Below are 26,227 nucleotides of genomic sequence, written 5' to 3'. Positions count from 1 at the left end.
GTGTGTCCTTGAGTAGGTCATTATATCTCTTAGGCCTGCTGTCTGGAGACAGTAAGACAAATTGGAAGCTCCAAATGATACCTGTTTTTGCAGCCCATGCCCAGACTGAATGAGCAATAAAGTGTGTACCCTGATAGAGTTAGTGTTATCTGGAAGCCCAAAGGGAACTGACATTTAGTGAGGCCTATAGTAATGGTGTTGACAATAGCATGGCAAGAAGGATAAACCAAGAGCACGCCTGTATAACAATCAGCCTTTGTGAGGGCATAGCAGTTTGCACCAGCAGATTAGGGTAGTGGCTCAATAAAATGAATTTGCCAGTCAGAGAAGGGGTGTTTATCTTACCTCTTTGTATGGATTCCCATTGGCCATAATGCCAATGGCAGGACAAGGCGGAAAGATTGCATTGGGAGGCCAGAGTTTTGGCTAGGACCAGTGGCCTGAGGATGCCAGGGAATTTAGCCCAAATTTTAAGGGTCTGGGAACTGCGACAGCTGGAGGTCTCATGGTCCCATTCAGCCAGGGGCAGGAGGTAATATCTGAGCTTATTTGAAAAGTGTAAGTGAGCCATCATGGCATGAAAATGAACTTCCTCTGTGGCAGCCTTAACGTGAATTGAGACATGAGACTTTAATTGTAATATGTAAAGTCTGAGCAGCAATATATTCCCAATGTGGAAGGCCCCATAAAGCACAGTCCTGAATGTGATGACTATTTTGAGCCCATCAACCAGAAAAAAACAATGAGGCCATTAGCTACCACCCAGGAGTCTATAAAAATATGAACAATGGATATACCTCTATTGAGGTGTTGCCTAGGGCCAAAATGACTGCAATCAGATGTCCCGTTGGGCTGACTCTTAAGTCCAGTCCTTTATCGGGAGTGACCTGTTCATGGAGTGGAAAGCAGGAACTCTCCAACAGGCTCCATCACATGTAATAGGTGGTACTGCTATCTGTAATATAAACAGACTTCCTTTTTACTGGATTTCCTACTCAATAAAGGTATATCCCTGTGCTTTTATGTCCTATTCCTGATACCTTAAACAGTCTTGAAAGCCAGGGTCACTTGATTAGGTAAATTACTCAAGGCAACAGCCTGAGGCTCTGAAATCCCACTTTGGCTTAGTTTGGACCTTTAACTATAGTTTACTTTGCTCTTTATGTTTTAAAAGGTGTATCAAGTATTTAATCCAACTTTTAGTTGTTTTCAGCAGAATGATTTATTAAAGTAGTATGCATTATTATCTTAAAGGAGGAATTTTATAGTGTTGACATCTTTTGTGATCTCCAGTATGTTTGTTTTTCTTTTTCCTAAAGTCTTGGATTTTATGTTAATTTTTTTTTCATATTCTGAATCTTACATTAATTTTCTTACTCCTTTTTTTGTAATGGTTATCCTTATATTCTTTTATTGACATCTAAACTTGTTAAATTTCTTTTTCTGTCTCTTGCCAAACTGGACAAAATAAGACCTTCTGCCTGCCTTTACTTCATTCCTTTCTCACTATTTTCTTTCTTTCTTTCTTTTTTAGTAACCCTTGACGTTCCCTCTCTTTGATTAATTTTTAAATTTTGTTAGAGTACATCTTTGAGTAATTTTTAAGGTGTTACACTTCCTTTTCTTTCAGAATTTTGTGGATATTTTTCCATTGTCTTCTGATGTTACATATTGTAGGTAACCATGATGTTAAACCGGTTCTTCTTCCTTTGTAGGTAACTTCAATTTTTCCTTACCCTTGGAGTTCACAGATTTCACCATGATGTGTATTTAGTTCTATTTCTCTTCAGTGTTTCCTCCTGGCACTTGGTTAGGCCTTTTTAAAAATCTGAATGGTTTTTTTCTGCTTCAGGAAAATTTCTTTGGTTCCTTTTGACTTATATGTTCTCTCCCAGAACCCTATTTTATAGCTAATAAGCCTCATATAACTTACTTTCTGAAAGAATATCTCTGTATAATCTTTCAAGGTACCTCTTGCATTATGGAACTCTTTACTTTTTACAAACATTTTTAATTTCCAACTATTTCCTTATTCTTAAGAGACCCTTTGTTTTAACAGATTCTTGCTATATGGGCTTTGTCGATTCTAGAATTTGATTTCAATCATAAATTTTTTAAGAGTTATCTTTCATTACTTAACTCTTTCAGGAGTCAGTTCCTTGGTTCCATCTGGAGCTAATTAGTTTGTGTGTGTCCTTTTTAATATTACAATTCTTGGTTATCTGTTAATTTTAAAAGAGGATTTAAACTCTCCTGTTGCACAGTAGCATTATGACATAGCATTATAGTTAGACCTCTGTAAAATAACAGATTTGATGTCTAAGTAACCTCTAGTAGAAAGTAATTTTAGTTTATCAATTTTAGTATAGCCCCTTAGAATTCAGACATTTGTACAAGTGAGAGTCTATGAAGGGATCTGTCATATACCAGTAGGAACCCAAAAAAGGACTTGAATTTTCCATAAGTTTATAGCCCATGAGAAATCCCAAATGCCATTGACAACTGTTGGTCCCCAGTAATTGCCGTTTATCTACCATTTCCGTGGCATTTGGAATAGATGAGAGATGCTCTATTCACCATCTTGAACTGAAAATCCTTTGGTTTCTCTTAGATCTCAGGCATCAGCATTATTAGTTTGTTTTATACATGGTTTATGGATATTGTATGTGTGTGCACCCTATTTTGTCAGATTTTAAAACCAGAGTTTTAAAAATCTCAAAAATGAGTTGGGAAGCTTGTCTTAATTGCTCCTAGAAGGTTTAATAACACATATGAAACTGTTGGTTTGACACCTTGCTGTTACTTGACATTTTTTACTTTTAAAAGTTCTCATGGTTGTGGGTGTGGTCTGCTTTGCTCTCATTTCTTGAGAGTTGATTTTTTTTTATGACTTTTTTACAAAAGCATTGCATTTCGCCTGTTAGCATACAGTTTGTAAAAAGATCTTATTTGTTCTGAATCCAGTTTTATTTTCTTTTTTCACTGATAATACATATTGCTCTCTTTTTTCTTCGTTAGATTTCCCATAAGTTTGTCAGATTTTTCTGTCTTTTCAGAGGACTAGTTTTTAATTATTCGTGCCTTTTGCTTTCAGTTTCACCTAATTCTACTTTTTTCTTTTCTTTCTAGCTTCTCTTTTACTTTTTAATGAATGAGTTATGCTGTACTATTTGCTCTTGAGTAGAGTTTTTGTCACATTCTAGAAGCAAAGTCTTTACAGCACATTTCTAAATATTACTTTGTCAAAAATTATCGTCAAAAACATGGTCAGATTAATACCCAAGGACTCTTAACACTACTTGGGGTATTTTTAAGTTACTGAAAAGGTGTTTTAGGGTCTGGCCCAGTGGCCGAGTGGTTAAGTTCGCACGCTCCGCTTCGGCGGCTCAGGGTTTCTCTGGTTTGGATCCTGGGCACAGGCATGGCACCACTCGTCAGGCCACACTGAGGCAGCGTCTCACATGCCACAACTAGAAGGACCCACAACCAAAATATGTAACTATGTACTGGGGGGATTTGGGGAAAAAAGAAAGAAAGAAGAAAAAAGATTGGCAACAGTTGTTAGCTCAGGTGCCAGTCTTTTTTTAAAAAAATTGTTTTAGAAGGCATTTTGTCTATATATTTCATCAGTTAAGTTTACATTCACTTTAACCCAGCAAACCAGCCCTCCATCTTAGATTTTTTTTCTGCTTAAGCAGACAAAAAGGGATGTATTTTTAGGTTTATCTATTATTAACTATAGTTGTCATACCTGTACATTGTCCATAAAAATCTTGAAAGGTAGTCACTAAATTCTTAATAGTGATTAATCTCTGATGAGCAATATTAGGAACTTTCATTTCATAGTAAGCACAAACATTTAAATTGTACGTTTTGAGTATTTTTTTTAAGCCATTGGAGTTTTGCTTTTAATACCTGGGAAGAATCTCTCAGTTTCTCATATTTCTCATCTTTTTTTAGCTACTGAAGTGGTGACTGTGTTTGTATTTCAAGAACCATCACTGCTCTCCTCACTCCAGGACAATGGATTGACAGATGTCATGCTGCATGCGCTGCTTATTAAAGATGTGAGTTCTTTCTGATGCTCTGTAAAGAATACTTCATGCATACCCCTCCCTGCAAAAACATACAGACACATATCCTTAAAGCAGTCTTATAGCATGAAATTCCTATCTTGTCTTTTGTATGTAGTATTGACACTAATTGGGACCTGGTCATTAAGATCCCTTTTATCTCTCTGTGCAGTACCCCTGGCCAGAGTTTCCTAGCATCTACACTTGAACTCTTAGATGTCTTTAAGCTCACTTTATCTTTTCTCTAGGTTCCTGCTACCCGTGAAGTACTTGGCTCCCTCCCAAATGTATTCAGTGCACTCTGCTTGAATGCCAGAGGTCTTCAGTCATTTGTACAGTGTCAGCCTTTTGAACGTCTCTTCAAAGTTCTTCTATCTCCAGATTACCTCCCAGCCATGCGGAGGAGGAGGAGTTCTGATCCCCTTGGTAAGTCACCAGGATTTATCTTACAATAAATAATTGGTTTGCTGTGTTATACCAAGATTTTAGATGATTATCAAGCCACCAATTGGCAAGGAAGCCCTTCCTTGACCTCACATCATTTTTCTGGCTAGGTGTGCTAAGCTTAATGGGAATTATCACCATACGTTGTATTGCAGGTAGAAAAGAATACTTCATACTTAGCCTCTGCTCATAATATTTCCATGCTTCTCAACAGTTCACTGTTAAATGTACTGTCATGGTGCTGGTGAGAAACGGGTATTAGAGAGCAGCAGTAGATTTCCAGGTCCACCATCTAGTCTGCAGCAACAGGAGATGTGACGTCCCGAGGTGTTGATCCTGGTAATCTTCTGTTCTAATATCCAAGTCCCTAAGATAGTCACAAATGAGTAGATTTCCTTCTCAGTATATTAGAGAAACAGATCATTGAGGAATAGCAATAAGGTCGTGCTCCGGAAAGAATCCAATTTTCAAAAATGTGCTTTCGGCCACCACTGTCGCATTCTAGCCACTATCATTCTTTACTGGGGCAGCCAGAGGGTTAATGATTTATGCTTCTTTCTTTTCTCTCTCTCCACTCCACAATACTAGTTCAGACCTTGACAGTAGAGATTGCTAGGATAGAATGTAGCACATATAGTCACTTTAAAATATGTTTAGTAGAGATAAAGTTTCCTTATTCCTCCCCAGTGATTTGGTTGCGGAGGTTGGTGTGAATTCATTCAAGAAAGCATGGCATTAGAAAATCACAACCATCTCAATTTCTTCTTTCCTCCTTATATTGGCACAGAAAATAGCTTAAGCTCTATTTTCTTTAGTCTTTCTAACAGTTCGTTTTTTGCTTTAAGGGGATACTGCATCTAACCTGGGGAGTGCTGTTGATGAGCTCATGAGACATCAGCCCACTCTCAAAACGGATGCAACAACTGCAATCATCAAGGTGGGAATTGATAAGGCTGTGATCATAGGTATGGGAGAGCTGTGAAGGTGGAGTTTTTAGAAGAAGGCTTGGCCTGTTAGAGGTCATTTGGATTCTTGGACTATGCCTATAAGAGGATTATGTCTGCCTCATTTTCTCTGTGTCCTTAGGTTGATCATTTGCCCAAAAAAAAGTCACTTAAGTATTGCTTTCCTATATAGGATATTAACAAGTTGCCAAGGCTTAGCTTCTGTTTGTAAAAGCATATTACCCTTTCTAATCTTTGTTTCTTGAATTTTTCTTTTCACATTTACTAGCCCTGCCAGTTGCCTGTTAGGATTATTGAAACTAGTATATGAGTTCCTGGTGCTTGGTAAATTAGGACATGGAGTCAGATCAATCAGTGAGTCAGTCACTTAATAGCCATGTGATCCTGAACAAGTTATTTAACTTAACAGAACTTCAGTTCCCCTGTTTGTAAAATGGGGTTGATGACTACAATCCAGGTATGGTGTATATAACATGTATATAAAGTGTTTTGGCACTTCTGTGTATAGCACATAGAAAATGCTCCAAAAACGCTAGTCATCTCCCCATTCCTTAATTACAGTTCTGTGCCGCATAATGACGTTTTGGTCAGTGACAAACCACATGTAAGACAGATGTCCCATAAGATTAGTACCATATACCCTAGATGTGTAGTATGCTTTACCATTTAGGTTTGTGTAAGTACACTGTGTAATCATACAATAATGAAATCACCTAACAGTGCATTATTCAGAATGTATCCCTGTCGTTAAACTAATAAATATTCTTATTTCCTATGCCTTTCAGTTACTTGAAGAAATCTGTAATCTTGGAAGAGACCCTAAATACATCTGTCAGAAGCCATCAATCCAGAAGGCAGATGGCACTGCCACTGCTCCTCCCCCAAGATCTAATCATGCTGCAGAAGAGGCCTCTAGTGAGGATGAGGAGGAAGAGGAAGTACAGGCCATGCAGAGCTTTAATTCTGCCCAGCAGAATGAAACAGAGCCTAATCAACAGTAAGTTTTCGCATGACAGGTTCTCTAGCCTTGTGATCTTGAGCATTCCATTTTCATCTGTAAAAGTGAGGGAGGAAGTTGAATTAGATCATTATGAAGTTCTTCCGGCCCTAAGAGTCCATAGTTCTCTTTCTTGACCCTTGTGTATCATTTGTGCTTGTATTGGTTGCCCTAGCAAGCTATTTTTTGTAAAAGCTGTTCATGAAATTGAACCTGGACATCTTACAGGCACCTTAGACCTAACATGCCCAGATTTCAAGCTATCATAGTAAATTGACATTTTCTCAAGCCCTCATATCTCTTCATTCTACATGCTTTTCTTGGAATATCACATGTCACTGTGTTTTATCCATATTTATGCCCCATCCCCAAATTATCTTCTTTTCCATCTACCAGTTCCTGCCAGGCCAGCTCAAATGTCTCATTTTTAAAGGCGCTTTTCCTTTTACCTCCAAATGGGAAGTTGATCTTTTGTGTTCTCCTAACAGTTTTGTTAAAATTATTTGTATATTCTAATGGTTTCCCCCACTAACCTATATGTTCCTCCAGGGCAGAGACAATGTCTCATTTAACAGTGTATCCCAGTCACTTTGTACGTAGTGGGTAATCAGTCAATAAATGTTTATTTAGTGAGTTGATGGAATGAATCAAGAGCATTAGATTAAGGACTTCCTGAGTCTTAAATGCCAAGAGAACTGGGCCTGATGAAACATGAATGAGAATGAAGAAATAGTAGAAATCTAGGCCCAAAGTATTAATATTCTACCATAGTGTTAGTCATATATGGCTTCTGAGCTGCAAAGGACTCTTAGCAGTTGCTGTTCAATGGTATCGATATTTTTCCATGGTCTGGGTGTTCGTCACTACCTCATTCATATACTATATCTAAGAGTCTCACAAATGTTGACACGTATATATACTTTTCCACTTCTGCCACTTTTAGAAGCCTCGATTGGGTCACTATGTGGATTATTAGGGCTGGAAGGAAAAGCAAGAGACTATAAACTTGGCCTCCTTTTTTTTTGAGGAAGATTAGCCCTGAGCTAACATCTGTCCCCATCTTTCTCTACTTTATATGTGGGATACCTGCCACAGCATGGCTTGACAAGCCGTGCCATGTCCGCACCTGGGATCCAAACCGGCGAACTCCGGGCCGCCAAAGCAGAACGTGCGAACTTTAACCACTGCACTGCTGGGCTGGCCCCTTGGCCTCCATTTTGAAAGCCACAATATATTAAAGGGAAAGTTCTTTGATGTCTTTATCCCAGGCAGTTGCTATGGTGGGAATTGCTATGTACTTTCCGCCAGTATGGCAAGAGGCTTAGAAAAATTTGCAGTGTGTGCCACCCCTCTCCCCAAACGTCTTATTCGTACCTCACCCACAAATGCAAAATTCTTCAGTGGGACTCCCAAACAGATTCCTGTCTCCCATGCCTTCGTCTGTTTTCCAGTGCCATAAAAACACACATGAGTTAATCTTTTCCAATATTTTTGTTGAGGTATAATTTCTATACAGTAAAAACAGATTTTGTTTCCTGTTTCCCCACCCAAAAATGAGGCAGCTACTTACCTTATTTCTGTCATCATAGAGTAAGTTTGCCTATTTTAGAGCATCATATAAATAGGATAAATGGAGTCTTATATGTGTATCATATCTGATGTATGTACTTTCTTGTATCTGGCTTCTGTTAACTCAACATGTTTTTGAGATTCATGTTGTTGCATCTATCAGTAGGTTGAGTCCTTTCCATTGCTGAGTAGTATTCCATTTAATGAATATACTACAGTGTTTATCCGTTCTCCTGTTGATGAATTTTTGAGTTTCCAGGTTTCTTCCAGGCTGAGACAATGTTCTTTTCCCTTAGATTTTTTCCAAAATCAGCAGCTAGTATTTGAAAATGGTGTTTGTATTTGGTCTTGAGACACATGGTTTTGTGCTAGAGATCTGGAATAAGGAAACTTCGCCACTACATTTCTACCACACATACATGGGAGTTCTGTTTTACATTCAGAGGTGTTTAGTACAGGTTGTTCAAAATACTTGTCTTTTGGCCTCTTTCTTCTGCCTTCTAAATTGTTTGATCTGAACAAAACTGATATTGCTGGGGATGAATATACTTGCCAGTAAGTAACCAGGGTTTTTAGTTGGTGAACCATGGTTTATTTTGTGGTTGATTCCATTTACTTTGCCTAACTTAACTGCCTATGCTGAACAACTTGAAAGAAATGGATTATATAAGTAGTGTTTGAAATTTGAATAACAACTTTCTGGGCTTTAAAGGCAGCAAATGCAGAGAAGCAGTTGTTCCCTGAATCATGGCGCAGTGGGAGGGGTCCTTTGCCAAAGTCAGCTGTGTTTCCCCAAGAGCTGGAAGAAAGATCTGATTCCTCCCATCCACCCACTCGCCCCAAAACACCCATGAGATCTGTTGTGCTATACACTGTACTATAACACTCAATTGGAATTGTTCTCCTTTACTTCTGATTAAGGGCTCCAGCACCATAAATACACATGTAAAATTGGCCAGAGTGAAATTGAATTTGGTAATGTGTGTATGTTTTGAAGAAGGGAGAGAGACAGGAAGTTTTTAATTTGACAGTTAAGGTAAATTAGTTCATTTATCATGGGAGTGCAGTCTTTTATTGTTTCAAAGGTGCTATGGGTCAAAGTTTCATGTGAGGTTAAGATTAGAATGACTTTTCTTAAAACCAATTGGTAGGGGGATTTCTACTGGAGAGAGTTGATCATTTTTACTATTAGTGTATGACGTCCTGAGCCTGGAAGCCAAAAGATGAGGGTAGGGAGAAAAGTAGTTACTGAATAATTTTGTTCCTGGAGTTGGATTAAGAACCGCTGTTGGTTTATTTTCTCTCTTGTTCTCCCCTACAACTTCCATCTAGCAAATGAAGGACGTACCTGGGTTCCATTTCATGATACTGCTTTGACTCTTTGCTATTATACTTGGCTTCTGCAAAAGGGCAGATGTCTCATTGGGCTAGAGCCACACCTGCACTCCTTAGCTGTAGAGATAGATCTCTGGGTTCTTTCCAAGGAGGTGCAACCAAGCAAGGATGGATAATTGTTGTAAGTAAGTAGCAAGGAATGCTGCAGTGGTTCTGAGGAGGAACTTTACCATCAAGGAAAGGTTTGTGATATTCCTGTGGAGTCATTTCATTCCTGGCTTATAGGTCCTCCCTTTGTACATAGTTCTTTCCCAAATTCTTCATTGAGCATGTTCACAACATCCTACTCAAACCCTAGCTTTGGATATTTTGTCTCTGAAGCCATTCGTGCTGCCTCTCCACTCTGCCTAGTCTACATTTTGCTGCCAAATGTCCTCCTGCCTGCTAAATCTTTATTCACATTTTATCTTGCTCAGAGGTGAGAAGTGGTGTTAGCTTCCTGCCAACTTCCTTCCCCTCTCTCTTTCCCTAGCTCTCCCTTCTTCCAACTCTGCCCTTTCTCCCCAAGTCTGCTCCAAAGGTCTATATCCAAAGGCTCCTTATTCAACTCAAATTTTGTCCCTTCCTGGGGTTTATCTTTGGGGTAGATTTTGTGTCACTTCAATATACTTTGGGTTTTTTCCCTCTATTTATTTCTTGCAAAAGCCAAGATGTAGCCATTGGGCTAAAGGCTGCATTTTCTGCAGCTGTGGCATCATTGCAGCCTTCTGCTCTGCAGTGTAGCATTGAAACATCTGAAGCAAAAGACCTCATCACGGTTTTTGAGAATAGTTCAGGAACTGTTGTGACACAAGCACAGATTGTTAGGGAAGGAGGCCTTGGGTGTTAGCTTCATTTTTGACCAACTTTGTTCTGAATAGTTTGTCAATCTAAGCATGGAATTTTGAAGAAAATTAAATTCCGTTTCCTGCTCTCTATAACTTTAAACTTGATGCAAGAACATGGTAAGATGTTTATGTATTTGTTTCTTTGTCCTGGCACATTTCTTCAAACAAATGTTTAACTAGTCTCTTAATTGAACTTGCTTGGTTTTTTTGTTTGTTTTTGAGGAAGATTAGCCCTCAGCGAACATCTGCTGCCAATCCTCCTCTTTTTGCTGAGGAAGACTGGCCCTGAGCTAACATCCCTGCCCATTTTACTCTACTTTATATGTGAGACGCCTTCCACAGCATGGTTTGACAAGTGGTGCATAGGTCTGCACCCGGGATCCAAACCAGCAAACCCCGGGCTGCCAAAGCGAAACGTGTGATCTTAACTGCTGCGCCACTGGGCCAGCCCCTGAACTTGCTTATTTTTAGTATTTTCCTATTGATGAATTCCTCTTACAGTAGTTTGCCCAAGATAGGATAATGTCTTTTGAGATGTGTACGAATGCTGGGTTTGTAAAGGCTTGGTTTTTCCCTGTGTGCTCTCAACCTAGTCAGACTAGGAAAGCTAGCTTCAGAACTGATTTCAACTTTTTTTTTTCTGTGCTTATATATTAAAGGCTATAAGTCTGACTTAGAGAAAGGCCTAGCATTTCATGCTGTTTCCCTTTCCTGACTTTGTTCTCTTGCACTAGTATTGTGAATTTCTGTGTAACTCACTCTTTTCTCCCTTAACAGGGTTGTTGGTACAGAGGAACGTATTCCTATTCCCCTCATGGATTACATCCTTAATGTGGTAAGATTCATGGTAGGGCAAACTGAGTAAAGGTGTGTGCTTTTCTGGAAAATGTGTGGGGATACCAAATAGTCCAGTGATTTCCATGTTTATTTTTACTGGGACCCTTAAAGTGCAGAGCAATGGGGGAAAATGTGCAAACCTTTTCTATGAGACTGGTTTGCCAAAAATTAGCCAACACTCCCTTTTTTGGATATGCTCAATTTTCTGTCGTTTTACTATTCCCCATTGGAAGCCAAGCAGGATTAGAGTGGGCTTTGTTAGGCCAATCTAGTAGTATGTTGTTTGAATGTGTCCAATATATATACTTTTTCTCCTTACTTCTCATTTAACTTCCCGTGTGTTTCACAGGAAAAAGTGAAGAGTTTGAATTTTCCCAGAATTGTTTACCTATAAGGGGAAGCCCATTTAGCATTTGTTCTAGCCCATTAAGCACTTCTAAGACTGCCAGAGATGGTTTCTCTTGTAGCCTTTGTGTTTGTTGCCCCGCATTTTACTTTCTTACCCTTACAGAAATGCTTTGTTTGGTCCAATCACTCTTCCAGAGTCCTAGACTTCATTTGCATTATGAGCTCATTCGTGGGAAAGTATCCATGATGTTTGCTTCCAGGGGAGAGAGAATTCTTGATCATGCATGGAGCACTAAATGAGCAAATTAGGAGATTAGACCTGATTCTGCCACTAATTCATGTGTGGCCCTGAGCAAGTCATTTAACCTCTGCGCTTTGAAATTATATGACTTTAGGTGTGGCTGAAAAGGTAGATTGGGAAGAAGTTGTAATTGTTCCTTATTTTCTGGATGTTTAAGGTCCTATCCCTGTTTATCTGAGGTTTTGGTAATCTAGAAAATAATGATTACATGACTGTAAGGCTACCCCTGTTCTTACTCCAAGCTGGCCTTTTAGTTCCAAGTGTCAGGTTCTAACTATTTCTTAAAATTTTCATTACCTAGATGAAATTTGTGGAATCTATTCTGAGCAACAATACAACAGATGACCACTGCCAGGAATTTGTGAATCAGAAAGGACTCTTGCCTTTGGTTACCATTTTGGGTCTTCCCAATCTGCCCATTGACTTTCCCACATCTGCGGCCTGTCAGGCTGTTGCAGGTGTCTGCAAATCCATATTGGTAAGAAGCATCTGGCCAAATATTTTTATTTCCTTTTAGAAATCAATTTCGCAGTACTTCTGTATACATGTTTTTACTGTGGTCTCCCCTTCAGCTAAAAAATAATGAAGAAATTTGTGGTTGTATACTACAAGTGAATTTTGTGACTAATAAATAGTGTGCTAACATTTGAGTTTATTGGAAGGGAAAGTATATCTCCAAGAATGCTTCGGTACTGGGTTTTTATTAGTGTGTCATCCTTTGTCGTGGATGCTTTCTAACACAATCTGATATTGTTTAGCCATGTTTTGTTTTTTTTCCTTTTTCAAGCTTGGTAGTCATGTATTTTTAAGCATAATTGACATATAGTTTATTGCTCAAATTTTGCCAAAATATGAACTTCCTTTATTTATTTTAAATAGTGGTAAAACACACATAACATGATATTTACCACTTTACCCATTTTTAAGTGTACAGTTCAGTAGTGTTAAGTATATTCACATTGTTGTGCAACCCATCTCCAGAACTCTCTTCATCTTGCAGAACTGAAATTCTATACCCATTAAGCAACAGTTCCTCATTCCCCTCTCCTCCCAGCCCCTGATAAGCACCATCCTGCTTTCTGTTTCTGTGAATTTGACTGTTGTAAGTACCTCATGTAAGTGCAACTCGTAAGGTATTTATCTTTCTGTGACTGGCTTATTTTACTTAGCATAATGTCCTCAAGATTCATCCCTGTTGTAGCATATGTCAAAATTTCCTTCCTTTCTAAAGGCTGAATGATACTACAGTGTATGTGTAAACTGCATTTTGTTTATCCATTCATTCATCGATGGACATTTAGGTTGCTTCCACCTCTTGGCTGTTACGAACGTGGGTGTGCACATATTTCTTCAAGACTCTGCTTTGCATGTGTATGTATGTGTGTGTGTGGTAAGAACACTTAAGATCTACTCTCATAGCAATTTCAAGTATATAATATGGTATTATTAACTACAGTTACCATGCTTTACATTAGATCCCCAGAACTTATTCATCTTATAACTGAAACTTTTGTACCCTTTGATCAACGTCTCCACATCCCATTCTCCCTCGCTGCCCCCGCACCCCCCAAGCCCTTGGCAACCATCATTCTACTCTAGTTCTATGAATTTGACTTCTTTAGATTCCACATGTAAGTGAGATCATACTCAAGATCCTGCTTTCAGTTCTTTTGGTTATATACCCAGAAGTAGGATTGCTGGATCATATGGTAGTTCTAATTTTAATTTTTTGAGGAACCACCATACTGTTTTCCATAGCAGCTCCGCCATTTCACATTCCGACCAGCAATACACGAGGGTTCCAGTTTTTCCAAATCCTCACCAACACTCGTTAGTTTTTGGTTTTTTGATAGTAGCCAATCTAATGGGTATGAAGTGAGATCTTGTGGTTGTGATTTGTAACTCCCTCATGATTGGTGGTGATGCGCATCTTTTCATGTGCTTATAGTCTACTTGTATATCTTCTTTGGAGAAATGTTTTTTCAAGTCCTTTGCTCATTTTTTAATGATATTTGTTTTTTCTTGCGTTCTTTATATATTCTGGATATTAATTTCTTATCAGATAAATAAATTGCAAATATTTTCTCCCATTCCATGAGTTGCCTTTTCCCTCTGTTGATAGTGTCCTTTGATATACAAAAGGTTTTAATTTTTATGAAGTCCATTTTATCTTTTCTTTTACTTTTGTTGCCTGTGCTTTTGGTATCATATCTAAGAAATCGTTACCAAATCCACTGTCATTCAGCTTTTACCCTATGGCTTCTTCTAGGTGTTTTGTTATAGTTTTACCTCTTAAATTTAGGTCTTTGATCTCTTTTGAGTTAATTTTTTTATATGGTGTAAGGTATGGTCCAACTTCATTCTTTTGCATCTGGATATCCAGCTTTCCCAACGTTGTTGAAAAGACTGACCTTTCCCTATTGCAGCCTTGGCACCCTTGTCAAAAATCTCTGGACCATATATGTGACGGTTTATTTTGGGGCTCTATTCTATCTCATTGGTCTTGATGTCTGTCTTTATTCCAGTACCACACTTTTGATTACTGTAGCATTGTGGTAAGTTTAGAAATCAGGAAGTGTGAGACCTCCAACTTTGTTCTTTTTCAAAATAGTTATATCTACTCAGGGTCCCTTGAGATACTTCTATATGAATTTTTAAGAGAGTTTTTTCTATTTCTGCAAAAAAAAAAATGCCATTGGGATTTTTATAGGAATTACATTACGTCCATGAAGCTCCTTTGTTAACCAGGTTGTGCAGTGATAAGTAATTTCTGCTCAATCAGAAATTCACTTGCTTATGGACTTGGAAAGATCCATAATTGTGACATATCTGCATTTAATGTTTTATTTTGCTTTACTCTCTGAATGTTTAATTAAGTCCTGTTCATAAGAGATGGGGAAGGGGACTGTTCCATCTTTATCCTACCTCTAAGATACTGTGTGAGGATGGATAGATTTATTTAAAGCCATAGGAAAAACACGTAAGTTCTCCTATCTTTGAATGGCAAGTGATTGTGTTTTACTGTCAGATTTTGCTGCAGACTAAAAAGAAATTACAAAAGCCATATAATCATTGAGTTGTCTCATTAAAAAAATTCCCAAGCTGATGCCTATTCTAGAATCGTCTCTCTTATTGTGGGAAGAAAAGAACATTTGTAACAGTGGTTTGCTTCCATGCTTTGGAACATTGCCTCTGTTAACATTGCTCCCTGTTGAGCAAAATGTGGAATTAATCTTATAACATGGAGTCCTTTCTATAACTGTATTCCAGTTTGGCCATCACAAGCTTTTAAATATGATTGGCTCACATGTTTGAAAGCCTCTCATTTGAGACAAGTAATGTGTCACTCTAGAAGGAGGTATTGAGGTATGTCGTACCTCTGTTCATATCTTGGCTCTACCAGTTACCAGGTGAGAGACCTTGGCCAGGTCTGAAATTTGTGAGACTTGTCTTCTACTTCTTCCATTGTGACTATTAAAGACATGATGCATATGAACTTCCCTCTACATTAATGCTTTAATTATTGCTCTTGTTTCAGACACTGTCACATGAACCCAAGGTCCTTCAGGAGGGTCTCCTTCAGTTGGACTCCATCCTCTCCTCCTTGGAGCCCTTACACCGCCCAATTGAATCCCCTGGGGGCTCAGTGTTGTTGCGAGAACTGGCTTGTGCCGGCAATGTTGCTGATGCTACCCTCTCAGCTCAGGCCACACCTCTACTGCATGCACTTACTGCTGCGCATGCCTACATCATGATGTTTGTTCATACTTGTAGAGTCGGACAGGTAAGAAGTATCTTAGGGGTGAACGTGTTGGTTTAAAGCCAGTGAAATACCTGGGGCGTATATATCTGCATCTTACTGTGCTTAGAAGCAGCTCTACCTGGGCTTGCTGCTGAAAGAACAGTTTTAGGGTGAGATTTTTTTTTTCCCCCAATAGGCGACTTAGGTTTATTCTTTAAGTTGCTATCTAGTTTCACTTTCCCTTAGTATTTTTTTTTCTTTAGAAGTTGGATGACCATATAATTTGTTTTGTGAACTGGACCTTCTTGCGAGTGAAAGAGGTTGATATAAATAAGAGCCATTAATAGATCTGTAGCATCCATATAGGCCAACTGGGATGTATAGTCACTCTTTTTAGTGGACAATTCTCATTTGGGGGCTCCTCTGACCTTACTACTTCCTAATCTTTCTACATATGCATGTAGGCCTGATAGTGGGATGGCAAGAAGGAAATTTGACCACAGAACATTTAAGTCGATGGTAATTAGCATAGATTACTAAAGATTTCCTAAATGTCAAACCCTATGCCTACAATCCATGTGAGCTTTCTCTTGTGGTCCCAGAAAGGCAGGTTTTTTGTGTGCTCACAGTTTTACCAACTTTAGTTCTCAAGTAGTCAATTCTAAAGATTAATGGGGGGGCCGGACCCGTGGCTGAGTGGTTAAATTCGTGCACTCTGCTTCCGCAGCCCAGGGTTTCGCTGGTTCGGATCCTGGGCGTGGACATGGCACCACTCATCAGGTCATGTTGAGGTGGCGTCCCATATAGTACAACCAGAGGCACTCACAACTACAGTATACAACTATAGTACCGGGGGGCTTTGGGGAGAAGAAAAAAAAAGATTGGCAACAGATGTTAGCGCAGGTGCCAATCTTTAAAGATATTAATCTTTAACATTTTAGCATTGACATTTTAGCAGCCTGTTTTATGTTGTTGAGCAGGAGTGTATTCTTTGGATCAAATCAAATGAAAAGCACAGTTATAAACTATTTAGGAAATAATTAAATTACATAACAAAGCTCAGATTTACGACTTTTTCTTTATTAAATGAAATAAAATTAATGGTAAATGTTCAATTCAGAGAATTAAATCTTACATATTTATTCAAGTAAAGAAATAAGAGGGAAATAACAAGCCCCCCAACCACTTAAAAAAATAAGAAAGCTGTCATTGAATCTACAAAACTTTCTTTTATTTAGAAAACAAAGTTGCCTGTCACTCCTGTCTTTCACTTTACAAAAAACAATGAGAAGGGGAGTTTGGAGATGAATTGTAAATATTGTAAGAGAATACCTTGCGGAACTGTGATGTTAAATATAGAAATTTGAATAAAGTAGGCAACTCTGTGAGAATAACAAGGAAAGAAAAATAGTATCCTTTATCCTTCTTAAACATAGTTGAAAATTGATTTTGAGTATGATTCCAAGGGCATCCTAAAGAGCAACTTCATTTTACTTTGGTTGCAGAGTGAAATTCGTTCCATCTCTGTAAACCAGTGGGGCTCTCAGTTGGGTCTAAGTGTTCTGAGCAAGCTGAGCCAGTTATACTGTTCGCTGGTGTGGGAAAGCACTGTCCTCCTCTCCCTGTGTACCCCAAACAGGTAAGGGAATGGTCATCTCTTTTATTATCGCTGTTTTTCGTTACAGAAATTAAGCTCCTTGAGCCAGGAGGATTGCTTTGGTCAAGGATAGAAGGGTCTGTTAAAGAGTTCAGAGGCTTCCTTGTCTGTCTGTTCAAGCTGCTATAACAAAATATCACAGACTGGATCCTTATAAACAGCAGAAATTTATTGGTCACGGTTCTAGAGGCTGGAGGTCTGCGATCATGGTGCCACCATGCTTGGTTGAGGGCCCTCTTCTGGGTTGTTATTGTATCTTCATATGATGGAAGGGACTAGGAATCTCTCTGGAGCCTGTTTTATAAGGCACTACTCCTGTCCCATTCATGAGGGTTCCACCCTTATGACGTAAGCACCTCCCAGAGGCCTTACCTACTAATACCACAGCTTTGGGCATTAGGATGTCAACATGTGAATTTTGAGGGGACACAAACAGTCTATAGCATTGTCCCTCCCACTTACCAGCCTAGGGACTTGGTTACAAATGCGTCATCTTGTGCATCTTTGATCTAATATCCTGATTATGCTGTGTCGGTATGGTAGGTACTTAAATTTTGATCCTGTTGTTAGGCAGATCTAGAAGTGAGTTGGAAACCTTGTTGGATGCTACCTCAGGACTTCAATCATTGACGATGTTTTATTAGGTTAACCTGCTTTAGGAGGGATAATGTCAGCCAAGCAGGTTAGAGAACAAGCACAACAAAAGAGGTGAGCTATCTGGGTTTTTTTGCTTACTGTTTCTCTTGTTGCAGCCTACCATCTGGGTGTGAATTTGGCCAGGCGGACATGCAGAAATTGGTTCCAAAGGATGAGAAGGCAGGTACGACCCAGGGCGGAAAAAGATCAGGTAACTCCAAGAAACTAAAATCTTAGTCATTAAATCTTTTATGTTCTGTTTCTGTGTCTTTATAGGTCTACAGTGAAAGTTTAGTTAGCTCTATCATCTGTAGTCCTCAATTATTTTCCTTTCATTGATTTTTAATTAGTAATTTTAAAAATTAAACTTTTTTAGTCATTTTCTCTGTAAAAACATATACACAATGGTAAAAATTACATGTTGTAGAAAGAAGAATCACCCATATTTGTACCACAAAATCTGTTTTGTGTCTGCGTAATAATCTTTTTCCCTAGGTGTATATTTTATTAACGTTGTGATTATCTTAGATATAATATTTCATAGATCTATTTTCATTTAACATTAAATACCATGTAAAAGTACTATGAATTAATCATTTCCTGTTAAGTTTCTAATGTATTATTTTGAAAAATGAACATCTTTGTACATAGTTTTATGCAAATAGAAGGTTGGTTTCCTAGAAATTATTGTATCAAAGGGTATGGTGAGACTTTAACTTTTTTTATGCTTATTTTTCAGAAGCTTAACTTTATAGGTTAAAAATGGTGAATGATTCTTTTAAGTGGCTGTGGAACACTTTGGAACTACACTGTCCAATATGGTAGCCACTAGCCATGTGTGACTGTTGAACACTTACCATGTGGCTGTTACAACTAAAAAACTGAATTTGTTTTTCTTCCTCCCTTACTCTCCCTCCCTCCTTCCCCTTCTATCTGTCTGTCTCTCTCTTTTCTCTTGTTAAAGGGAGGGTGTTATGGGTTGAATTGTGTCCCCCCAAAAAATTAGATGTTGAAGTACTAATTTCCCAGCACCTCAGAATGTGATTTTTTTTAATTTGGAAATAGAGTTGTTGCACATGTAGTTAAGATGAGGTTATAGGTTGGATGGAGAAAACTGAATTTTTAATTTTTATTTAAATACAACTATTACTCTATTCAGTTGTTAGAAGACTTTTAAGTATGTTTGGAACAACTTGAGTCTGTGAGTCTATATTTTCAACTAAATTGTATGAAATATAAATATAGATCAATTATTTTAATGAAAATTTAATGTCTGAATTGAGATGTCCTGTAAGTATAAATTAGATACTTGGATTTTTAAAAAATATTTAGTAGAAAAATGTAAAATCTCAATAATTTTCATATTTGATTACATGTTGAAGTAATACTTTTGATTATATTGGGTTAAACAGTATATTTATCAAAAATTATATTTGTTTTGAATGTGGCTACTAGAAAATTAAAGTATATATGTGGCTCACATTTTATTTCTATTGGACAGTGCTATTTTAGAGAATAGCTTTTATGTTATATCAAAATAAAAATTTCGAATTGCAATCAGAAATTATACACAATTTTCTGACTCTAATGCAACAAACCTAAAATTGATAAAAGCAACTTTTCTAGAAAGTTTTTTTCCTCCTAGATTCCACATCAGGGAGGAAATAAATTTGATAAACTGTTAAGAAAACAGTGAAGACAGTTTTATGTATAAAAACCTATTAGATATGCTTATAAATTATACTGAGGGGCCAGCCCAGTGGTGCAGTGGTTAAGTTCACATGTTCCGCTTCAGTGGCCTGGGGGTTCCTGGTTCAGATCCCAGGTGTGGACCTACGCACCACTTGTCAAGCCATGCTGTGGCAGGCGTCACACATATAAAGTAGAGGAAGATGGGGATGGGTGTTAGCTCAGAGCTAATCTTCCTCAAAAGATATACATATATATTATACTGAGATTGCTAAAGATAGGGAAAATGCTAAGAAACTAATAAAGAAAGCAGACCATAACTTATGAAACAACAAATAAGGACTTAAATGACAGCCAGTTATTATAGGAGAGGGAACGATAATTAATAAAATATACACAGACCTCTGGCAAAGTTAATTTTGGAGAAAAATGGATCAAATGAAAAATCAAAATCTCAAATTTAGTCAAAATATGCCAAATTTAATTCAAGGAAAGAATGAAATAATTTACTAAGAACTAAGAACAAAATTAGACTCACTGTCAAAGAATTGCCTCGCCTAACAATCTGGATATTTTCTTTTCCAGCAGTTTCACATGTTTAACAAGGATAACTCCATGTCCACATAGTTTTTCCAGAAAATTACAAAGCAAAGTTGGTTGTATTTTATAAAGTTTACCTAAAGCTGATTCTTAGATATAAGAGCGCACACACCCAAAAGAAGACACATTTCACGTTCATATACAAAAATCTTAAATGTTAGGAAATATATTTCTTCAGTGGTAATCTGTAATGTCCAATTTGAGTTTATTAATAAGCTATAAAATTCTAGGGGGACATGTGCCTTGACAGCATGGGGGCACCATGCACATTGTAGCCTATATGAATGGTATCCCCTGGGTGATACAGTGTCTGCAGTCTTCCAAGGTAGCTCTAGATTAAGACTGTTCACATGCTCTCACTGAAAGATAGCAGTATTGGCTACTTAGAAGGACTCCAAGGAGAGGAGCATATCAGTACAGTTTTGAGGAGTTTTTGGTTTTTTTTTCTTTTCAGATATAGGAAGTCTTGGACATTTAAAGAGTAACAGACACCATAGATAGCTCTTTCTTGGAACTCTTCAGAACAAGGAACCAAGTAAGTGCTGGCCCAACATGGTCTTATTGCTCCCCTGTTATGTCTGCAGATGGAGAACAGGATGGAACGGCTGGAAGTATGGATGCTTCTACCCAGGGCTTGTTGGAAGGCATTGGGCTTGATGGTGACACATTGGCTCCCATGGAGACAGACGAACCTACTACTTCAGACTCTAAGGGCAAATCTAAAATCACGCCTGCCATGGCCGCCAGAATCAAGCAAATCAAGCCTTTATTGTCAGGTGAGTGATTCTTTTTCTCCTCCCTTTTCTGGCTTTCACAGCTTCAACCAGTTATCAGACAGATTGAGTTGGTAAGACTGTGTTGCTTCCTTTAAGGAAATTTTAAACTTTGGTGGCTCGTTTTCAGGTGTATTTTACTGAATGTTTGCTTTGTGACAGGCTCTGTACTAACTGCCAGGGATATAGAGATAAGACAGTCACTTTCTGAAAGCCATGTCTACCCCTCCCTGTCTTTAATTCCTTCCCTCCTACTCACTCTTCAACTACTGCAAATGGCTTCTGCTCCTACCATTCCACTAAAATATCTCACCAAGGTACCTACAACCTCTTTATTGCTAAGTTCATTGGATACTTTTCAGACCCCTTCTCACTTGTCTAAAGCATGATAGTTGACCCACCACCTTCTCGAAATAGTCTTTTCCTGGCTTTTGTGGTATTAAGCTCTCTTACTTTCCTGTTACCTGTCTGGCTACTCCACCCAGTCGCCTCTTCCTTTCTCCTTTAAACATAGATGGCAAGTGACATGGTTGATTTATGTTTTAATAAAGTCACTTTGGCAGTTCTCTGGAGACTACATTAAAAAGATATAAGATCACATTAAAGATGTGTGCTGATCTGTCTTTGTCATCTTGCGCCCCTTAATATAATGTCAGTGTTGTGGAAAACTTTTTTTATGTTCCTCAGGATTTGCCACTTTCTGACACCTTAATGTAAAAGAAAGTGAAGGCATAACTCCTGTGAATCTGGAGTTCTGCCTAAAAGCAAGCAGAAAATAGCCTTTGGTGTTTCCATTTGTTACCTTAAACCTCCTGGAATTTTATATTCTGTTCTAATTTAATTCTATTCCTTTTGTTTTCTAATTTAATTCTACTCCTTTTAACTGAAAGTCTATCACCGCTAACCCCAAATTGAATGAAAATTAACCATCCAAGAAGATGCTCATATTTACCTCCTCTTTCTTTGTTAGACCTCTTGGACTACTATGACCATGGACCATTCTGGGGTTTCCGTGTGGACCCATCCTGTGCTTTTGATGTATACTTCTCTGTGGTTACTGGCTTTTTGTTTTCCTCTTTTATCCTTGCCAACTACCTTTTAGCCACTTTGTTGTCTGTTCACCTGAAAGTTAGGGCAAAAAGGTGCAAACTTAACGTTTGGATGCATTAGGTTTTTAGAGTCTGGGCATATCCAACCTCCAGCCAGGCAGTACAAGTGTCGATAGTCTATTCCCTAATCAAGATTAGGAAATCCTGGGGCCAGCTCGACGGCATAGTGGTTAAATTTGCACGCTCTGCTTTGGTGGCCTGGGGTTCACAGGTTCGGATCCTGGGCACAGATGTAGCACCACTCATCAAGCCACACTTTGGCAGCATCCCACATAAAATAGAGGAAGATTGGCACAGATGTTAGGTCAGCGACAATCTTCCTCAAAAAAAGAAAAAAATTAGGAAATCCTAATTCGGATGGATTAGAAAGAAGAAAGGCCTGTTCCTTTCTTCTTGTGCTCTATACATCAGAACTTACTAAGTTTAGGGTGTGATATATGATGCCAGCTCAAGTAGAGCCTGTTTTTCACAGTGGGTTCATATGTGCATGTACATAATTGAGGTGTACTTTGATTCAGACCTAGCTTTTCTTATCTCTGGATCGTAATGAAATAATGTTTATTTCAGAAATGCTGTGGCAGTATTTTCATTTATGCTTTTTAAGAGTAATAATTATTCATTGGAGAAATAGGAGAGTACAAAGAAATGTTTTAAGGAAAGCGAGGAAACACCCAAATATGATGTGTTTAGACGTATTTTCTTTCCCTTTTTCTATACATTTCCTTTTACTCATTTATATTTGGATTCTGCTTTTTTGGATTTTGGGTTCTGGTTCAATAATATGTACCAAAAAGCATCCTACAAAGATGAAAATTTGAAATACTTAAAATCTACCTAACACCTTAAGAAAGGCACTTATAAAATTTTATGCTTTTCCTAGCAATCTTTTTCCTTTGGGGACCATATAATTTAATGTTGTAATGAGACAATGTATAGTGTATATGATGTTCTTTTCTGGTCTAAGTTGTTAACATTTTTGCCCTTTTTTAAATTTATTTATTTATTTATTTATTTATTTTGGTGAGGAAGAGTGCCCCTGAGCTAACATCTGTTGCCAGTCTTCCTCTTTTTTTCTACTTGAGGAAGATTGTCACTGAGCTAACATCTGTGCCAAACTTGCTCTGTTTTATGTGTGGGACGCCACCACAGCATGGCTTGATGAATGGTGTGTGAGTCCACACCTGGGATCTGAACCTGCAAACCCCAGGCCAGCAAAGTGGAGTGCGTGAACTCAACCACTATGCCACCAGGCCGGCCCTCATTTTTGCTATTTTTAAAGTTCTCTGTAAGCATTTTAAGTGACTCCATAATCCAATAGATGTGTCATTTACTTAACTAGTTCGTGTTGCCATATTGCTTTCTACAGAGGTAGTTTCAATTTATACCTCCTCTAACAATGTGAGTGCTTATCTTGTTTTTCACATTTGTTGTATATTGAATGCCAATGTACTTCTCTGTCTCCCTTCAAAAGAAGCATTTATTCCCTGTGGAACTTCCTTTTTGGATTATCATATGTAGAGACATGTTTAAGTGTTTCCTAGGTGTCGTGTGGGAGGAATTGGTCAGTCACAAAAATGTATTAACAGTAATGTGTCTGTTATAATGAAACCATTCTGAGAATACTTTACAGCCTTATTCTGACTTGTGGGTTCCAGCTTCCTCCAGATTAGGCCGAGCACTTGCTGAGCTATTTGGACTCCTTGTTAAACTTTGTGTGGGGTCTCCTGTCCGCCAAAGGAGGAGCCATCATGCTGCCAGCACCACCACAGCACCAACACCTGCTGCTCGATCAACAGCCTCAGCCCTCACTAAGCTTCTCACAAAGGGCTTATCTTGGCAGCCTCCACCGTATACACCTACTCCCCGCTTCAGGTGAGGTTCTGCTTGAGATGCAGAATGAAATTGATCCCTTCTCTACTTGAATGGAGAGTGAGCCGCTGAATTAGAGGACTTGGAGGTCCCTTGTTTACTCTAGATTTGTACCTCAAATACAGTTTAAAGTACTTATTTTGGTTCTACCTAGTCTAGAATATAGAGATTTTAAAAGCATTTATAATCAAACTGCATTTCAATAACCTTGTAATTCTTAGTAGATGGGAATTGTCACCGTTTTTTGCCTTAGAAATTTTAATAACCAGACTAGTCACCCCACCTGCATTACAGTCAGTCAGTCAGTCATTTCAGTGCAATGTTAAATTTTACTCTTGCCTTTTACTTGAATTTTCCATTGCTTCTGTATCTGTCTTAAGAAGGTTAAATTTTTTCCTTTTCCCTTTCAGGCTGACATTCTTCATCTGTTCAGTTGGTTTTACATCCCCAATGCTGTTTGATGAGAGGAAGTATCCCTACCACCTCATGCTACAGAAATTTCTCTGCTCTGGAGGCCACAATGCTCTTTTTGAGTAAGGATCAAGTTGCTTCCCAGAGAAGCATTTCTTGGAGTTTAGTCTTTTCTGTGTGCCTTAGCAGCTCACAACTTTCTAAGGCACCTATCCTGTGACAGTGGGATACATAGAGACAGCCACTGGTTGTGCTCTTTCATGTTTTGGAAACTAGTTCTATTTGTCTCCATCTTCCTTGGAGGGTGGGATTCAGCCTAGAGGTGTTTGTAAGGGTTTCTGCTTTTCCTTATTTGGTTTCCAGCACTTCGTGCATATTTTTCTAATAGACTTGTCCTTTTCTGTTGTTTCTCTGAATATGATAATTTTTTCTACTTCTCTTGGTCAGAAGATTCTAAGCTGAGTTTCATTTTGGTTGTTTTGTTTGTTTTGGCTTTAAAAGGTAAAGCTAGAAACTATGGTAATCATTTTGCAATATATTTGTGTATCACATCATCATGTTGTATACCTTAAACTTATATGTAGGTCAGTAATATCTCAATAAAGCTGGAATGAAAACTCAAAAAAAGGTAAAGCTAATAACTGTTGGACAGATTGGAAGCCAGTAGCTCCAAGAGGAAGAACATGTAGTCCCAGAGTAGAGACTGGAAACCCCCCATCTAAAATACTAATATTCTGTCTCTGTACTTTCTCTTATTTGAATTTAGAACTTTCAATTGGGCTCTGTCCATGGGAGGCAAAGTTCCTGTTGCTGAGGGATTAGAACATTCAGAATTACCTGATGGTACAGGAGAATTCCTAGATGCCTGGCTAATGCTGGTAGAAAAGATGGTGAATCCCACTACAGTGCTTGAATCTCCACATTCACTGCCTGCCAAATTGCCTGGAGGTGTCCAGAACTTTCCACAATTCAGTGCCCTCCGCTTCCTTGTGGTGACTCAGAAAGTGAGTATTAAGCATTCTAAAACCAAGAGGAATTTCTTATGCTGACTAGGTAGCTCCCACTCTGTTTTGTCCTCCTTGATAAAATAACTTGATTGTTGGAGAACCTTGGATCCTGCTGCCTGATAGGGCTGCCTTACAGAAGGGGATAAGAAGCCATTTGAGAATTTTCTGTGGTATAAACATTTGAACTGTAAACTTCAGATTGGTACTTCCAGGTTGGGTTAAATGTCCCTTCTCTGTGCTTCCTTAGGCCCCCTCAATCCTGACCTAGAGTTTTGTTGTTCACACTGATTAATTGTGGAAAGACCATCCCCATAGGTCTTTGACTTATTCTTTCTGGGGTTTTGAATTGAGACAAAAAGATCTTCACACAGTGGCTTTTCAAATGACTTATAGGCAGCCTTTACTTGCATCAAGAACCTCTGGAACCGGAAACCGTTGAAGGTGTATGGTGGCCGGATGGCTGAGTCCATGCTGGCCATCCTGTGCCACATTCTTCGAGGAGAACCTGTGATTCGAGAGAGGCTGAGCAAAGAGAAGGAGGGGTCTCGAGGAGAAGAGGATACAGGGCAAGAGGAAGGTGGCTCCCGCCGGGAACCTCAAGTCAACCAGCAACAACTGCAACAGGTAGGGTACTGGCCTCACACTCCAGGGCCCAGACTTTGCACCTGTGGCAGTGCAGTGCTTGTAGGTTTTCTAAGTTTACATGCCATTAGGTGCCTGGTCCTGTTAACCAGGAGATAGGTTTAAATTTGCTCACTGTCTTAGCTTTTATTTTTTTTCTCCTGAGAAAGCTGGAGTGTAGTCCCACTGCTCCTAACAGTTTATAGAAGATTTGTGTCCTCCCAAGCATGCTGTTTAGTATTGGAACTTTTAAATAATATTCTCAGTAGGCTATGGCTGCCATATTCTTGGAAGGCAAACCATCTTCGGCTACTTTCTGATTAATCTGCAAAGAGAAGAGCTATCATAACCCAAATT

General features: G+C 38.6%; 1 protein-coding gene across 14 annotated transcripts in view; it reads left to right on the top strand.

The window, feature by feature from the left end:
- Positions 1-26,227, top strand: part of HUWE1 (HECT, UBA and WWE domain containing E3 ubiquitin protein ligase 1) — a 145,012-nt gene that overhangs the window by 68,835 nt on the left and 49,950 nt on the right. For 13 of the 14 annotated variants that reach the window (XM_044764244.2, XM_070503308.1, XM_044764246.2 and 10 more), the window contains 14 exons: positions 3,961-4,067; positions 4,322-4,499; positions 5,363-5,454; positions 6,268-6,479; positions 11,048-11,105; positions 12,058-12,234; positions 15,295-15,540; positions 17,004-17,137; positions 17,908-18,002; positions 20,665-20,856; positions 23,618-23,834; positions 24,242-24,364; positions 25,009-25,246; positions 25,643-25,873. In XM_044764244.2, the coding sequence (XP_044620179.1) occupies positions 3,961-4,067; positions 4,322-4,499; positions 5,363-5,454; positions 6,268-6,479; positions 11,048-11,105; positions 12,058-12,234; positions 15,295-15,540; positions 17,004-17,137; positions 17,908-18,002; positions 20,665-20,856; positions 23,618-23,834; positions 24,242-24,364; positions 25,009-25,246; positions 25,643-25,873 (2,300 nt within the window). The remainder of the gene's footprint in view (positions 1-3,960; positions 4,068-4,321; positions 4,500-5,362; positions 5,455-6,267; positions 6,480-11,047; positions 11,106-12,057; positions 12,235-15,294; positions 15,541-17,003; positions 17,138-17,907; positions 18,003-20,664; positions 20,857-23,617; positions 23,835-24,241; positions 24,365-25,008; positions 25,247-25,642; positions 25,874-26,227) is intronic. The other variant, XM_044764251.2, reaches the window with a different exon arrangement.

Source organism: Equus asinus, chromosome X (genome assembly GCF_041296235.1).
Source record: "Equus asinus isolate D_3611 breed Donkey chromosome X, EquAss-T2T_v2, whole genome shotgun sequence".
Taxonomy (NCBI): Eukaryota; Metazoa; Chordata; class Mammalia; order Perissodactyla; family Equidae; genus Equus; species Equus asinus.
This window is presented reverse-complemented; position numbering and strand designations above follow the sequence as displayed.